Source organism: Eptesicus fuscus, chromosome 2 (assembly GCF_027574615.1).
Source record: "Eptesicus fuscus isolate TK198812 chromosome 2, DD_ASM_mEF_20220401, whole genome shotgun sequence".
Lineage (NCBI taxonomy): Eukaryota > Metazoa > Chordata > Mammalia > Chiroptera > Vespertilionidae > Eptesicus > Eptesicus fuscus.
This window is the reverse complement of record NC_072474.1, coordinates 24,424,141-24,441,980: the sequence shown is the minus strand read 5'-3', so window position 1 is coordinate 24,441,980 and position 17,840 is coordinate 24,424,141. Positions and strand designations below refer to the sequence as shown.

General features: G+C 43.6%; 1 protein-coding gene and 1 pseudogene across 1 annotated transcript in view; one reads left to right on the top strand and one right to left on the bottom strand.

The window, feature by feature from the left end:
• Positions 1 to 17,840, bottom strand: part of ST8SIA6 (ST8 alpha-N-acetyl-neuraminide alpha-2,8-sialyltransferase 6) — a 144,263-nt gene that overhangs the window by 70,722 nt on the left and 55,701 nt on the right. Inside the window, exon 3 of the mRNA XM_054722717.1 lies at positions 17,578 to 17,664. Within this exon, the coding sequence (XP_054578692.1) occupies positions 17,578 to 17,664 (87 nt within the window). The remainder of the gene's footprint in view (positions 1 to 17,577; positions 17,665 to 17,840) is intronic.
• On the top strand, positions 5,412 to 6,108 carry LOC103292630 (adenylate kinase 4, mitochondrial-like; annotated as a pseudogene).

Sequence of the window (17,840 nt, the reverse complement as noted above, 5' to 3'; positions counted from 1 at the left end):
TGTTTTTTCTGTGTTTATTAACATGATCACATTTTTGTCTTTTAATTTGTTTATGTGATCTATCACATTTATTAACTTGTGAATATTGTACCAGCCTTGCATCCCTGGGATAAATCCCATTTGGTCATGGTATATGATCTTTTTAATAGATTGCTATATCCAATTTGCTAATATTTTGTTGAGGACTTTAGCATCTATGTTCATCAGGGATACTGGCCTGTAATTCTCTTTCTTTGTTGTGTCTTTATCTGGTTTTAGAATTAGGGTAATGCTGGCCTCATAAAAAGAGGTTGGAAGTGTTCATTCCTCTTCAGTTTCCTGGAATAGTTTTAAGAGTATTGGTGTTAGTTTTTCTTTGAATAATTGGCCTAAAACTCCCCCTGTGAAGTCATCCAGGGCTTTTGTTTGCTGGGAATCTTTTGATTACTGCTTCAATGTCATCAGTTGTTATTGGCCTATTCAGGTTTCCTGATTTAGTTTTGGAAGATTGTATTTTTCTAGGAATTTGTCCATTTCATCCACATTGTCCAGCTTATTAGCATATAGATGTTCATAGTATTTTTTTTTTTTACAATATTTTGGATTCTGTGGTACCAGTTGTCACTTCAATGCTTTTGTTTCTGATTTTATTTATTTGGGCCCTCTCTCTTTATTTCTTGATGACTCTGGCTAAAGGTTCATCAATCTTGTTTATCTTTTCAAAGAACCAGCTCTTGGTTTCATTGATCTTTTGTGTGTGTGGTGTTTTTGTTTGTTTGCTTGTTTGTTTGTTTGTTGTTGTTGTTTTGTCTCTATGTCATTTATGTCTCCTCTGATCTTTATTTCCTTCCTTCTACTTACTCTGGGCTTTTCTAGTCATTCTCTTTCTGATTCTTTTAGTTGTAGGGTTAAATAGTTAATTATTAATTTTTCTTGTTTTTTGAGGTAGGCCTGTAGTGTATGAACTTCCCTCTCAGGACTGCTCTTGTTGTGTCCTATAGATTTGGGGTTGTTTGTGTGTTAATTTTCATTTGTTTGTAGGAAGATTTTAATTTCTTCCTTGATCTTGTTGATAACCCATTCATCCTATCTAATAAAGATGGCGGTGCCCACAGCCAATAAGAAGGGAATATGCTAATTGACTACCCCGCCTTCAAATATGGCAGTGCCCACAGCCACAAGCTGGCGGCACCCAGTCCCCTCAGCCCTGCCTGCGGAGTCCCCCAGTCCCCTCAGACCCCCAGCTGCCCAGGGCCAGCCCAAGGCACAGGCAAGCCTCGGATGGCAGCTGCCCAGCCACCCAGGGCCACCCAAGGCTCAGGTAACCAGGGCTGGCCGAGGCTTGCACTGCCAGCAGTGGCAGCAGCAGAGGTGTGATGGGGCATCACCTTCCCCTGATCACCGGGTCGCCTCCCACCACTGAGGGCTCCTGGACTGTGGGAGGGGGCAGGCTGGGCTGAGGGACTCCCCCTCTCCAGTGCATGAATTTTCATGCACCTGGCCTCTAGTTGTTTAATAACATGCTATTTACCCTCAATGTGTTTGAATGTTTTGAGTGTTTTTAATGTAGTTTGTTTCTAATTTCATTCCATTGTGATCTCAGAAGATGCTTGATATATTTTCAATCTTCTTGAACTTGTAGAGACTTGTTTTGTGTTCTAACATGTGGTCTATCTTTGAGAATGAACAATGTGCATTTGAGAAGAATGTGTATTCTGCAGCTTTGGGGTAAAATATTCTGTAAATGTCAATTAAATCCATCTGATCCAGTATGTCATTTAGAGTTATTGTTTCCTTGTTGATTTTTTGTCTGGAAGATCTATCCAGTGAAGGCTGTGGGGTGTTAACATTCCCAACTATGACTGTATTGCTCTCTATCTCTCAATTAAAGTCCTCCAGAAGTGTTTTTATATATTTAGGTGCTCCTATACTGGGTGCATATATGTTTATCAGGATTATATCCTCTTGTTGGATCAATCTCTTTAGTATTATGCTGTGACCTTTATTGTCTCTAGTGATGGCCTTTATTTTAAAGTCTATTTTGTCAGATATGAGTGTTACTACCCCAGCTTTATTTTTTTTCCATTTGCATAGAAAATTTTTCCATCCATTCACTCTCATCCTGTGTGAGTTTTTTTCTGAGGTGGCTCTCTTGTAGACAGCATATAATTGGGCTGTGTTTTTATTTCCATTCAGCTACCCTATGTCTTTTGATCGGAGCATTTATTCCATTTACATTTAAGGTTATTATTGACTAGGGACCCCTTGGGGGATGTCTGACTGCCGGCTTAGGCCCGCTACCCGGGAAGCTGGCCTAAGCCAGCAGTCAGACATCCCCAGAGGAGTCCTTAGCGCTGCTGTGGAAGTGAGAGAGGCTCCTGCCAAGGTTGCTGCTCATCAGCGGTGAGCCTGGCTTCTGGCTGAGTGGCGCTCCCCCTGTGGGAGCACACTACCACCAGAGGGCAGTTCCTACATTGAGCATCTGCCCCCTGGTGGTCAGTGCGTGTCATAGCGACCGGTCATTCTGCCGTTTGGTCAATTTGCATATTAGCCTTTTATTATATAGGATAGGTACTTATTTATGCCTATATTTCTCACTATCTATTTTTTCTCATTACAGCAGTCCCTTTTGCATTTCTTGCAGCTGGTTTGCTGGTGATAAACTCCTTTTGCCGGTTTTTGTCTGGGAAGCTCTTTATTTCACCATCTATTTTGAATGATACCTTTGCTGGATATAGTAATCTTAGTTTCAGATCCTTGCTTTTCATTACCTTGAGTTCTTCATGCCATTCTCTTCTGGCCTATAGAGTTTCTGATGGAAAATCAGCTGACAGGCTTATGGGAGCTCCTTTGTAGATAACATATTGCTTTTCTCTTGCTGCCTTTAAGATTCTCTTTTTCTTTAATTTTTGGCATTTTAATTATGATGTGTCTAGGTGGGGCTGTTTGGGTTCTTTTTGCTTGGGAATCTCTGTGCCTCCTGAACTTGTGGGACTTTTTCCTTCATCAGGTTAGGGAAGTTTTCTGCCATTATTTCTTCAAACACATTCTCTATTCCTTGCTCACTTTCTGCACTTTCTGGCTATCCTATGATGCAAATATTGTTACATTTCATGTTGTCCCACAACTCCCCTATGCTGTCCTCCTTTTTTTTTTTTTTTTTTTTTTACTGTTTTTCCTTTTTTGTTTTCTGAGTGGTGTGTTTTTTTCTACCTTGTCTTCTAATTCACTGATCTGATCCTTGGCTTCCCCTAATCTGCTGTGTATTCCTTCCAATGTGTTCTTTATTAGTGCTATGTCATTCTTCATTTCCAACTGGTAAGTTTTCATAGTTTCTATATCTTTTCTCATACTGTTGAGCATCCTTGTAATCATTATTCTGAACTCAATATCTGATACATTACTTATATCATTTAGCTCTTCTTCTGGAGAATTCTCTGTTCTTTTATTTAGGGCTTGTTTTTTGATTCCCCATTTTGGCTGCCTGTTTGGGTTTGTGTCAATGTTTTAGCTAGATCTTCTATGATTCCCAGTCTCTAGTGCAGGACAATGTCAGGCTATGTTTGTGACAGCCCAGAGTACTGTTTGGAACTATCAGCAATCCACAGCTTGTGGTTCCCTCTGCTGGGGCTGGGTGCCTTTGTAAAGGACCAAGAAATGCATTAAGGTCTGTTTTTCCTAACCCTTGATCCAGAAGTAGATCAGGCAAAGACTTAGAGCCTCTAGAGATCCACATCTGCCTAGAGTCTTATTATTATTCTCAGCCTTAATAACCCTCAGGCTATTGACTGGAGCAAGGTATAGACTCCACAGGGTGAGGTGAGAGTTTTTACAATAGGGTGGGGCAATTGCTTCTCACCCCTCCCCCCAGGCAAACCCTGCCTGGATGGTAAAGTCTGCTGGAGAAAGATGTCTTCTTCAATGTGAGGGAATGACTCAGCACAGGGAACCAGAGTGTCTGCCTTCTGAGCTCTTAACCCAGAGCCCCCAACTCTAGATTCTCCTCACACAGCTCTAGTCCACCCTGCCCTTCCTCTGCTGGAGCCCAAAGTAGGTGACTACACATGAAATTTCATGTGTTGCCCCTTTAAGAGGTTGCCTGCATTTCCAGTCATCTCTTCCTGGCAGTCAGCAACCCTGCTGATTTTTACAGCCAGATGCTATGTTCCGGTGCCTTGGGCTGGGGAACTCAGCTTGAGGTTTAGATCCCAGAGTTCTCAGTGGCAACCCCCACAGCTGAGATATACCTCCAGCACTTTATCTTCTGCCTTTGGGAACCCTGCCAGCCCTTTTGTATTTCCACCCTTCCTACCAGTCTCTATGCAGTCTCCACTCTCCATTCGGCTATCAGGGTTCTTTCCATCTAGTCTTCAGTTGATTATTCAGGATGGTTTTTCTGTATTTTGGCTGTAATTCCAGTTTGGTCCTAGAATAGTGTCAGTGTAGCTTCCACTTAATCCAGCACCATTTTGGAACTCTAACGTCTTCTTTCTGACCTCTATACCAAGGACAGGGAGAAATGCTAGATTTGAAACTCTTAAAAGCTGACCAAAAAAACAAAGTAAGTTGAAGGGTAAGAAGTGAGAAGACAAAGTATGAGTATACTTTCAGAAACAGTGAAAATAACATAAATTTAAAGTTGAGTAGAAACAAGTCATATATCATTCTATGACTAGAAAAATCTTGTATATAACCAAAAATTGTTTTTCCTGGCAGACAGACAAGCTAAAACTTAGGAATACCTGCTTGTCAGCAGGCTATCAAGTGCCATGCTCACATTTGGGTTTTCTGAAGTTTTGCCATAATTTATACCTTTTCTTTTTAAGCTGTAATTCGGGTCATGTTGTACTCTCCAAGATAATAAATAGGGAAGAGCATGTAGGGCCAGTCTACCATTCACTTTGCTTTTCACCCTGCACAAGGGCGCCTTCTAACTACCATCTTTATAGTACCTCATTAAGATGTCGCCTTTCAGAAAATTCTATTGTTCTAGGTCATTTGAAATGGTACTACATGAAATAGGTCATCAAGCATACACACTGACCACATACTGTATGGTTCAAACCACACCTAGCCTATGCAAGGGCAGTGTTCCAAATTATGAAAATTCAAATCTTATCAAAAAGCTATCTGAATGCAAGTCAACCTTTCATTCCTTAACGATTTCACAGGAAGTTATAGGACAGTAGCTTGCACTAAGTTTCGTAGGAGATCTCTAAATCTCTCCTATCAGTGGAGACAGTTTTAACTATCCTCATATTTAAAAGATGTGAGAGAGTTGTAAGTGTCAACAGCTGGGCCCTGAAATCCTGGAATCACATGCCTATAAGTGCCTGAGCACAGGGGCGGCCCCACGTGAGTAGAGGGTGTCTGGAGCAGGGGCAACAGAAACAAAGTTCCTGGGTTTTCTCCAAGGTTGCTATCTGCTTGCCCAAGTGGCTGCCCCTCTCCTCAGAGAGGCAATGGCTTCCAAACTCCCTCATGTGTTCATCCTCAGGTCACCCTGTTTGGGCAGGGGCACCATGTGCCAGAGGACCGCCCAAAACTTTGGCCTCCAGCATCTCTCCAGCGGCCACTACTTGCGGAGAACATCAAAGCCAACGTGGAAGTTGGTGATATGGTAAAGCAGTACATAGAGAGAGGTCTTTTGGTTCCAGGTTACGTGATCACACGCCTGAGGATGTTGGAGCTGGAGAACAGGCGGGATCAGCACTGCCTACTAGATGGTTTTCCTAGCACATTCGTTCAGGCGGAAGCCCTAGCCAGAATCTGTGACCTGGAGCTAGTGATCACGCTGAACATTTCATTTGAAACACTCAAAGATCGTCTCAGCCGACATTGGATTCACCCTCCTAGCTGAAGGGTGTGTGACCTGGACTTCAATCCACCTCTTGTACCTGGGGCGGATGTTGTCACTGGTGAACTGTTGGTCCAGCAGGAGGATGATAAACCGGAAGCAGTTGCTCCCAGGATAGGACAGTACAAGGATGTGCAAAGCCCTCTTGAACTGTACAAGAACGGAGGAGTGCTCCACCAATGTTCTGAATGGAGACTAACAACATCTGGCCCTAGGTTTACATGCTTTTCTCAAACAAGATCACCCTTATTCAGTCCAAAGAAGCATGCTGAGCTGGCCCTGTGGAAGGACCAGGAAGACGCGGTTGGTTGTTCTTTCAATTGTATGTGTAGTGTGGTGCCATGTCCCAGTTAGAAGCTAGCTGAGGGAGCTTGCAGTGTCTTTTCTGGTTTAAATGGTGCACTGATATGAGCATTGATGAGTCAAAGGAGTCCCTGAAGAGGCTCCTCTCTGCCTTTTGGAAAAGGGGGCACCTGCACATGTTGAAGATGCCGCTGCACAGGCGTCAAGCCCTTCGCAAGGAAATGAGGACATGCCGGATTTCAAATGGTGTAGAACGCAAGCTCTACCGGATTTTTTACCATCATGTTGTTGCCATAGTGGTAGCCTTTTTACCCATGATGGTGGTGGTCTCTAGTTCTCCCCACCCCCTAAAGGCTGTTGAACCAAAGCACCCGTCGGCCTGAGAATGCCAAGGAATGTAACCCAGGCTTTGTCCCACGTTCTCTGTTTTATGCCCCCTGTAGACAACGAGGTTGAAGCCAATTACTCACAATGGTCACTTCTCTGACTTTGAGCAACTGTATCCACAATTTATTGTTTTTGTTAGAGCAACATCTCCCTTTCTGCATCTATGCTCCATAGAATCTCTCCCTCTCCTTTTCAGACATCCTGGAATGAAAGGATTTGGCTTCTCCTATTTTTATTAGATTTTTTTTTTTTTACATCTGTTTCCTTCCCTCCCTTTCTCCCTACAGATACTTACTGCTTTTATGCCTCTGAACTTCCATTCTCAGAGCTCAGAGCTAGAGGATGATGTCAGATCACTTCATGCACCAGGAACTGAGCTCTTGAAGGGTCTACTTAAACTGCTGGTCTTACTATCATGGGTGTTCCTTTCTTTTTTTGTGTGGAAAAATAAAAACCTCATGGTATTTTGTAAATCCTCAAAAAGAAAGAAATATTCACCTACATAAATGTTAAAAGATCATATCTTATGTATAGACTAGAGGCCCGTTGCATGGATTCGTGCACCGGTGGGGTCCCTCAGCCTGGCCTGCGCCCTCTCGCAATCCAGGACCCCTCGGGGGATGTAGTAGTGCGCGAAGTGGCAGGCGGCCGGCGAGGAGCCCAAGCTTGGGCCAGGTGCCACGCTGCTGCTGCTCATCCTGGCCCTGCTGCTCCTGCTGCTTCTGCTCAGTAGCACTGCCATGGAGGCGGGAAAGGCTCGCGCTGCAGCAGCTGCGCTCACCAGCGTGAGCCCTCCTCTGGCTCACATCAGTCAGCTGAGCAGCACTCCCACTGTGTGAGCACACAGATCACCAGGGGGCATCTCCTGTGTTGAGTGTCTGCCCCCTGGTGGTCAGTGCACGTCATAGCAACCGGTCATCTGGTCACTTAGGGTTTTATATATTTATATATATATAGATGTAAAAAGACCATGTGGAATTACTTGATTAAAAGAATAGTTTACTTTTTTGCCCTAACTGGTTTGGCTCAGTGGGTAGAGCATCGGCCTGTGGACTGAAGGGTCACAGGTTCGATTCCGGTCAAGGGCATGTGCCTTGGTTGCGGGCACATCCCCAGTAGGGGGTGTGCAGGAGGCAGCTGATCGATGTTTCTCTCTCACCGGTGTTTCTGACTCTCTATCCCTCTCCCTTCCTCTCTGTAAAAAAAAAAAAATCAATAAATATATTTTTTTAAAAAAGAATAGTTTACTTTTTATTCAAAAAGTAACATATTTTGAAAATGCTGCTAAAGGTTGGTGCTGACAGTGTTTCTCTCCTGTGAGTAAATAGTTGGTAAAGGGAGTGGAGCCTGGGGGTTGGGGAAACATGTTGCACTAGCTATGCCCAGACTAAAGATGACAGCTTTCCAACAAGGAGAAAACAAAATCTTAATTTTTTTCTAGTCCAAAGATTCTAGAGAGTGGTCATAAAGTCTAAAAATACAAATAATCCTATTTTGTCATTTACTGTAATGTAATATCAATAAATCACTAATTAAGGATTTGCTTGGTTTCCAGACTTGGTGGCCACCTTATATAATTAATTCTTGCTCTCCTCTGGGAAGGACAATGAGATTTATTCCAGTTGCCTTAAAAATAATTATTCCAGCAAGGGTCCTTCTCTATTCGTGGGAGTGGCTTCTGTGTAAGCTTTACCTTTGGAGTTTTGGGGAGAGGGACAGGACATAGGAAATGGCATGATCCTTAATTTCATACTCTACTCCTCCATCCTTCACTCCCCTCTCCTTTCGAGCAAAACAGATAGCTGCAGCGAGTGTCCGGGTTACTCAGTGTGTCTCCCCTGTTTGCTGTTTCTGAGACACAGCCCAACAACTGAGGGGCCCTTTGCTAGGTGAGGAAAATCAAAGACAAACACCTTTTCCATGGCCTTTGAAAGATGATTCTTGTTTCATGTTCAGTGACCTAAAATATATATATATTTCTGGTTTTCTTCAATAAACTCCTTCAATTATATTGTAAAGCTTTAACTGTCTGAAAACATTTTCAAAAGAGTAAATTTCAAGGGACAGCTTTTCTGGTTTTCATTCTGCTGCCACACACACAGTTCCTTCACTGCTATGCATAAATAGTTTGGATGGTCTCTAAGATTCCTACCTGTACTCACTGCTGTGAGTCTAACTAGCTCTGAATTCATTTTGCTCTCCATTATCCTGCCTTGTTTAGAACTTAAAAACGTTGCTGTTTAATACCCTTTAACCTTAATGCAAACATAAAATAGGTACCATTTATCAAAGGCCTATTGAGTAATATGTGTAGTTTTACAGCCTTTATAAATATAGGATGGGACAAAAGTAGGTTTACAGTTGATCGTATGGAAAATAATACAATAATCTATATATATAAAAGCCTAAGCAACTGTTAAGACCGAATGACCGGAACGACTGGAACAACCAGTCGACCAGTCACTATGACGCACACTGACCACCAGGAGGCAGACACTCTATGCAGGAGCTGCCCCCTGGTGGTCAGTGTGCTCCCACAGCCAACCTCCCGTGGCCCCTCTCCCCAGCCAGCCAACCTCCTGAGGCCCCTCCCCCTGGCTGGCCGGCCCCCCGATAGGCCTCGATTGCCAGCCATGCCGAGGGACCCCACCTAGGCACAATTTCGTGCACCGGTCCTCTAGTTAATAAATAATAATACAGAATAAACTGTTTCGTGTACTCACATCTGTAAGCCTACTTTTGCCCCACCCTGTATTTCATCTTTCAAGCGTCCTACATTTATAGAAGAAGGTGAGGTCAGATATGTGAAGTGCATTGCCCAGGCTCTTCCTGCCAATAAACAGGGTAGCCAGGACTCACACTCAGGTTTTCCGGACTCTGCAGCCTGGATGTAAAGTACCTATTTCCTGTCCTAAGCAATCCAGGGAGCGAGCCTGCTTGGTTTTGCTTGTATTAAGAGCGGCCTCACATCAAAAATAGCGGTGTTCCCTATGGTGACATTCAGCTTTACAGGATACTCGTCTTATTTTTCCCTTTGCTTCAGCAAAAAAAAAAAAAAAGCTGCGAGAAGGAAGTCTGAGCCTCGATCCTCCTCCATAACTACTCATTTATAAATGAAATGAAAGGCTGTCAAAGTAGGATGGCTTGAGTCCAGGCTAATCTATGGAGAAGGCGAGCTCATGACCCTGACCAACCTTTTGTGTCCAGGGTTTTGCGCCCTTAAAGGGATCTTTACCCTTCGGTCACCCTCAGCCATGGTGCTCTTGGGAGCTCTCCAGATACTACTTGCTTTTGTTTCCTGAGATCAGAACAAATCACTCCCCCACTGCCACCCCAAACAAGGCCCTGATAATAAACTGATCCTTCCGAAAGTGCTGGCAGGTGAACCAGTGGCGAATGTGCACCTATCACAGGGTAACGCTAACTTTATACCGTCTCCCTGTGTTACCTTACACATCAACATGATCCTGAATGCCAAACTCACACCGTGGCCTGCTGTCTGATGTGGCGGTGCTGCTTATCACGCCCAGTTCTGGCAGAACCAGGGGAGATTGGCTTCCTGTCTTCCCCGCCTTCCCCAGGGTCACTCCTATCCCCTCCAGGAGCCAAGCTCAGATGAGCTCCAGTTTCAGCCAGGGTGTGGCCCCCTCTGGTAGGCGAGGGAAAAGGAAAGAATAGCGATGGTGAGCACGGTGCTGCTGTGGCCTTTCCTGCCACTTAACGTGTTGTTGAGACAGGATAATGTTTGGCAGAAAGATGCCTGTGCAAACCCATAAATAGGGCTTTTATAAAATGTAGTTCCCTGGAATCTGAGTTCAGTATTTGACTTTAGCTGTTTGTCTAAACAATTTACCAGCCTGCTGGGAGAGGCGAGAGGGAGGGTTTGCTCAAATCATAAAGGCCACAAACTTCCAAATGCTATGGTATAGGCATTCTTGGCAGTTACTGGTTATTGCCACTTCATGGTAAACACATTCATGCATTATTTAATTAAATCCTTAACAATTACCCTAAAAAATAGATATTATTTCAATTATCTTGCCTCCTTATATTTTTAATCCTGTTTATGTGAGCTTGTGTTTTCATGTACCTTTATGGAGTAAATTCAAAAGGGCCTTTTTGGTGCCTTTCTTTAGTTTGAGCTCCCCATTCTCATTAACAGATACACAATGTATTTGCTCCTGCCTGGAACCTTTGTTTTTTACGCTCTGCTGCTGAGACAGGGAATGGGCCCTCACTGGGTCCCGGTGGTAGTTTCACACTGTGTATGCAGGGGGCATATGTCTCGCCTGTACTCTGCCGGGTTATAGAATCTCCACATCTACCTGATGAATTTTGTTTATCACCTTTCATTTAACAGACAGCATCTTTTCTTGCTACATTTAATTTTGCCAGAGAGGCCATTCACAAGGCAGATCATGTTCACAGTGTGAATTGCTTCTCTCTTCCCCTCCATTTTTAGTAACTCCCTTGTCCATTTGGTGTCGCAAAAGAAGAATGTGGTCTGGTCATGAGCTATCATCCCTTTCCATACATAACTAACCCAGTGTGGTGTGCAAGACCCAGATGTGGGGAACCCATGAGGCCATATTTCAGCCGTGAAGAAAAATCTGCTTCCTGCATCTGTTGAGATGTATTATAATTATGATTGTTTATAAATGCCATATCTTATCTTTCCTTTAACAAACTGCAAATTCTTGTCAAAATAAATAACATTATCTGTATGCTCCTGAGAATTCCCCAATTTAATTAGTGTGTGCATGAGAGAGAGAATGAGACAGAGACAGAGATGGTGAAACATTTCCAAAAGGGAGAAAGCTCTTGTATGGCACGAATATTCCTTCCTTCCTTAGTGATAATCAGGCTACCCTAGGAAGTTCGGGATCTCTGAAATACAAGATTTCCTGTTTTAAACTTTTAAAAGGAGCAGTGCACTTAGAAGATTCTCCCTGGGGTTAGCAGGTGTCTAACTCCATTTCATTAAACGTTTCTTTTCTTTATTTTAAAGCTTTGGCTATAAAGTCAGAAAGGTGCTAAATAAAAACAAACTGAACTGTATTTAATTTAGAGAAAAGGGAAGAAGAAAAACTAAAACTCAATCTTTATGTAAGCTCAAGGTGTCATAAAACGAGAGGGTTTTCCTAGTTTTATGAGAATTTGTACTACTGATTTTTATATCCTCTTGTTTTTGCGACGAATAGCTCTCTGGGGAAATTTGTTGAGTTCCAATGGCATTTCACTGTAATCCCTGTCAAGCTCAAATCAGTTCTCTAACGCCATGACAACCTGTCTCTGGTTGACTGACCTGTGAAATGTCAGCTCCACTTTCCCGGAAGTCACGTGTGTACAATGAGTCAGTGTCGGTGTGGGAACGAAGGGGGACATCTGTAATACTTTCAACAATAAATATTTTTAAAAGAGATATGAGGTTGCTGTTGTTTAAAAAAAAATGTTTTCTCCCACCTTTAAGAAACACTTTAGTGGCCTATAGTCAATAGAATGATGAGAATGGTGGAGCTATTTAATATAGGGTGTCCTCAAAAAATGAATAATTATAAAGGCAATGTTTATTAAAATACATGTCAGCCCTAGCCAGTTTTGCTCAGTGGATAGAACATCGGCCTGTGGACTGAAGGGTCCCGGGTTCATTTCCAGTCAAGGGTACATGCCTAGGTTGTGGGCTCGGTCCCCAGGTAGGGGGCATGCAGGAGGCAGCTGATCAATGATTCTATCATTGATGTTTCTATCTCTCTCTCCCTCCCTCTCCCTTCCTCTCTCAAATCAATAGAAATATTTTTTAAAAAATGCATTTCATTTTCAAAATTGAGCTATCAGCTGTTCAAGTGTGTTACATTTTTTGGGACACCCTGTATATGTGGCAGACGAATCTGGTTCACCACTGCTGATTGGTGCTTCCTTTCATAGTATGTAGTTGTTGCTTTAAGCAGCTTCCCAGCCAGGCACTACGGTTCCCGATGCCAACCACACACAAACTCCACTCACATTCTATTGGCCAAAACCAGTCACATGACCACAAACATCTAGGTGGGCCAGTTCCAAACAATGGAAGTGATGTGTGCCTCCTCCAAGCTGTGTGTGCTTTCTCCATAGCATCTTCACATTCGCCCACAAGCCTGGGATCACCTGCTGAAGATGGCTACCACGTAAGATGGGAGGAAGCAGAATCCCTAAGTCAATATTAGGAGAGTTACCTAATCGAGAAAGAATATCTATATTGAACATTGTATGAAAGAGAATAAAATTTTGTGTTATAACATTGTGTTTTAGAAGATTTTGGTAGAGTAGTTCCTCTCCCCTGACCAAATGGCAGACATCAAGTATAATTGTAAATATTCTCAGGATCTAAGATCATCTGGGAAAATAGAGGAGCAGCACAAGGAAGAAAAAGGGTCAGACACAGAGCAGAAAAACCCAGGAGGGGAGAAATGAGTTCATTTCCTGGGTCAGCCCCTAAAAGTACCTGCTCTTAGGAAAAGCAGTTCATTGGCCTGGACAGTGTGGCTCAGTGGTTGAGCATCTACCTATGAACCAGGAAGTCATGCCTGGGTTGGGGGCTCTATCCCCAATAGGGGGCATGCAGAAGGCAGCTGGCCGATGATTCTCTCTCATCATTGATGTTTCTATCTCTCTCTCTCTCTCTTCTTCTCTGAAATCAATAATAATTATATTTTTTAAAAGAAAAATCAGTTCATTGGTCTGAAGCAATGTGGTCTAAGATGGAAAGGTTGGTTATTCAGACAATTATCATTTTGGTAAACATATAGTCAGAAAAAAATTACAAATAACATTTGCCATGTTGAAAATAAGCAGTGCCAAGGTGGCTACCTTTAATACAGTATCATATTTTATCTGTGAGATGACTGGTGAAAAAAAGATTGGGTTGAAGAAACTCAGAGAAACATTCAAGAGGAAAGGATAAGGAAGGAAAACAATGAAAAACTGAAGACTCAAAGTATGAGAAAGACAGAAGTTACAAAGTAGTTTCAAAAAAGGAATAGAAGTTTGTGGATTTCAGGATACTTTTTTTAGAGCTAGATACTTTTTTCACTACCATTAGAGATGGTAGTGAAAAATGCTTTGAAGACTTAAGAAGTATATTTATTCATCCATCAGTTTATTCAACAAATACTTACTGAGCAACAACTATATGCTGTGTCTGTGATTGACGCCAGGGATAGAATAATTGTGAATAAGCCCTTTGGAGTTCATAGTCTCCTTAAACAGGAAATAAAGAATGGTGATACATAGTATCCTATTCCTCAGAAGGGCAACTGTTGACTAAAAAATATAGAGAAGGCCAGCGGAGAAAGGGAGCACTGTTCCTCTCCCTCTACAACTCTGTCTCCCTAAGTTCTGTGTTAGCAATCCGAAGGGGACAAATTGGCTGAAAAGTCTAAGACTTCAACAGACCGTGACAAAAATAGAGCTACATAATTATTTCCAAGAAAATGAAATTACTTTTTATCACCACACACTGAATAGCTTTCCTGATTGTTCCCTGTAAGTCTGCAACAGCAGTGGCGGCAGAACGCACAACCCTGATAATGACAATACGACTGAAAAAACTAGTCTCCTGTGTGCAAAACAACATTCGCCACAATGGGCAATCCGTGCCCGCTCTCTCTGGACCTTTGCTGAACAGAATACCAGTGCAGGCTAATTACATGAGCAGCTGAAAACTGCGTGTGTACTGGAAAGCCGTCCCCTCAAGAATAGCCCAGAAAAGGTCTTAGTACCAAACACAAAACAACAGAAAAAAAGCGAGAGAGCAAACGTGAGGGCATATGCACAGGCATTTTCATTAGCCTCCTACAGTTAACCATTTCTGTGGATGCGCATAAAAGAGCTGTAAAATTCTCTGCCTTAGAAAACACCTTCCAGGATGCAACAATTCCGCAGCCACCCCCTCCCCCCATGCTGACCCAAGTGCTTTGCTCCAAGGCACAGCTATGGACCAGCCTTACGTTGAGGACTTTTGTCACTTTGAGGTACAAAAATAGTTCATGTCAGAAAGAGGGTTGAAGAGTCAAAGGCAACTTTCACACACTGATTCATGTGTTGGGCAAGGAGTGCAACTGGCTTGTCGCAGGGGAAGGTAGAGCAAGGAGCAATTTTTCCAAGTTCTACTCTTCATGAGGCGTGATGCCATTTATCTGCAAGAGGTTTCGAATTTGAGTTCCTCAGGAAAAATTTCAGAAAGAGCTCAACAAACAACAACAAATGGCTCCAATATGATCAAAACAGATGTGCAGCCCCATATATAATGCATGAGCTACTTTAAGTCCACCCCCAAATCCAATGAATTTATTGTTTGAGAAGAGAAGCATTGGCAAGTGTTCATGCTTGCCATCTGCGCAGTAAGTGAGGGTCCTGACAGGAATCATGGCCCAAACTGTGTCATTTAAGAAAAGCTTAAAGAAGGGGTATTCCCTAAAAGCGTGGGCCCAATATAGGGAAATCCATGTACAGTATCAGGGGACTATTTATAGCCTGTACCTAAGCTAAAGAATCCAGGGGAGGGGAGGGGAGAGGAGGGAAGGAGAGGGGAGGGGAGGGGAAGGGAAGGGAGGGGAGGGGAGAGGAGGGGAGGAGCAGGGAGGGGATCTAACAAAAGTCGAGGCTTTCATTCACGATGCAACAGCTTCCTTCAGTCAAGGATGTAACTGACCTGGAGGAACACCACAAAGCTTCTTTCCTCATTCCCTTTTTCTGATCAATTTCTAGTGCTCCTCTCTGGGTCAAATCCAAGGAAAACCAGGTCACAAAGGAGCCTATAGATGAAAGTCCTTGTAGGTTGGCCTCCCAGAGCAAAGAAGGACCCAGACAAAACCATAGTGCGGAGAGAAAAGTGGGTCAGGTGTGGCAAATGGAAGGTCCTCAGCACAGGCCGCTTCCCCAGGAAGCTTAGGGCCCATCGGCTGGAATTTAAGGAAAAGGAAACAAAAATTGGAATAGGGCTATCCTTTTGTAATAAACTGAGCTAACGTACAGGGTTGGATTGTCCAACCAGACTAATCAAAATCAGAGATCTCGCCCAGTATCAGGCTTTCCTACTGATTTCAAGGATCCAGTCAGTGGAGAGTCTCAGACAAAGCAGAGAGGAGCCTGGGACAGCAAGGATGCTCCCTGGTCCTGTCTTCCTGCACTGGGCATGCACTGTGGCTTAGAACAGGAGGTGAGGTCTCAAAGTGAGGTCCGTGGGGTCCCTGGCACAGCAGGAACATTTAAACTACGGCACATGCCCCTTTTACCCAGAGGCTTGGATGGCCTAGGAGCCTCTCTCCAGGAGACCTGCCTCAGAAATCCTGGGTCCCATTTACTGTAAATAATCCCTAAGGCAGGGAACAACCTGTTAGGGGCTCTCAACCAATAAGGACTCTTTCTCCCAGCAGCTATCATTAGCCCATAACCCAGAGGTGCAGTTAAAAAGAGATTAGACCAGGTTGCCTACCTTGGTTTCTCTCCACACAACCTCCCACACCCCCAGGGAAGGGGGTGAATGGATTTCAGGCAGCCTTTTTAACTCCTTCCTCCCACAAACACTATGCATATATTTAAAAGAGGAAGAAATGTTCTTTATTTTCCGTAAATGAGTGAGATCATGTGGTATTTTTCTTTCATTACCTGGCTTATTTCACTTAACATAATGCTCTCCAGGTCCATCCATGCTGCTGCAAATGGTAAGAATTCCTTCTTTTTTATAACAGCGTAGTATTCCATTGTGTAGATGTACCACAGTTTTCTAATCCACTCATCTGCTGATGGGCACTTAGGCTGTTTCCAAATCTTAGCTATGGTGAATTGTGCTGCTATGAACATAGGGGTGCATATATCCTTTCTGATTGGTGTTTCTAGTTTCTTCAGATATATTCCTAGAAGTGGGATCACTGGGTCAACGGAATGAACAAAAAGATAGATACAGAGGCAGTAAAGCACCGAACAGACTGTCAAATTACAGCGGGAAGGCTGGGGAGTGTTGGGGAGGGGGGGGGAGAGATCAACCAAAGGACTTGTATGCATGCATATAAGCACAACCAATGGACACAAGACACTGGGGGGGTGGGATGAGGGCATGCGACAGGAGGTAGGAGGGGTTGGGGGAAGGTCAATGGGGCGGGGGAAAGGAGATATATGTACTACTATATGTAATACTTTAAACAATAAATAAATAAATAAATAAATAAATAAAAAATATAAATAAATGTGTGTGTGTGTGTGTGTGTGTGAGAGAGAGAGTGAGAGAGAGTGAGAGAGAGAGAGAGAGAGAGAGAGAGATTTTCAGGGGGGAAAAGAGAAAACATATAACAATATGGAGGAGGGAAGGTCACTGGGCCCCCTGCATGAACCGGCCTGAGGAAACCTGCTGTACCTCTCACCTGAATAACCTTCCACCTTTGTCGGTCAAGCCCACAGCAAAATGCAACTGCGGTGAGTTTTTTCAGGGAGATCACAGGTCCCACCCCAAAGGCGCCTTCTTGGCCAGCAACGTCAGCCTCTGTTCCTTCCCACGTGACAGGAGCAAGGCAGGGCCGCTGCCCTCTGACCCCAGGCCACCGAGGCACTTCTATGCCTGAAGCTCTGTAGCTTTTAGATCTCCTTTTCCCCAGTTTGGAGAAGATGGTGTCCAGAACACTCTAGAAATACAGGGTTGTGAGCAGGTGTGGGGAAGTGAGCCACAGCGGGGATTTGGGGTACATCTGCTAACCCTTTGGGATTGTAAGCACTTCAATATGTGTGCATTTTTCTAAAATCAGGTCCAGAGTGTTTACAGGGTTCTTAAAAAGACTGAGGGCCTATGAAGTTCAGCCTGCAGAACTGCACAGAGTTCTCACTGAATGTGGACCCAGGGCAGGTTGAGTCCCTGCCGCCAGGGTCTGACCCTGGGCCGCACTGTTTGGCTCCCAGCCTGTCCTCCTCACCCACGGGAGCATCCAAGCTCAAGGTCAGGCCTGAGCAGGAACACAGTCTTAGGTTCCAGAGGATTTCAAACATGCTATAAAATATTTAGAATATAAAAGTGTAGAACTTACCTTTTCATCTTGTTGAAGAGCGTCTGGAAGCCATCTTGCAGATTCGTGCACCTCTCCGTCAGCTGGAGCAACTTACTCAGGTAGGTGCTGTTTCACGGAAGAGATTTTAAAGAAAGGCTGATTTAAAATGAGAGCTTACAAGATGCTGTTAACAGAAACCAGATTTAATTGCTAAAGTGTGCTCAAATGAAGTCTGGTGTGTATTCCATTATTAGATTTCTCGGTGGAAAAGGAAATTGATATTTTCACTTCTGTTGGGTCTA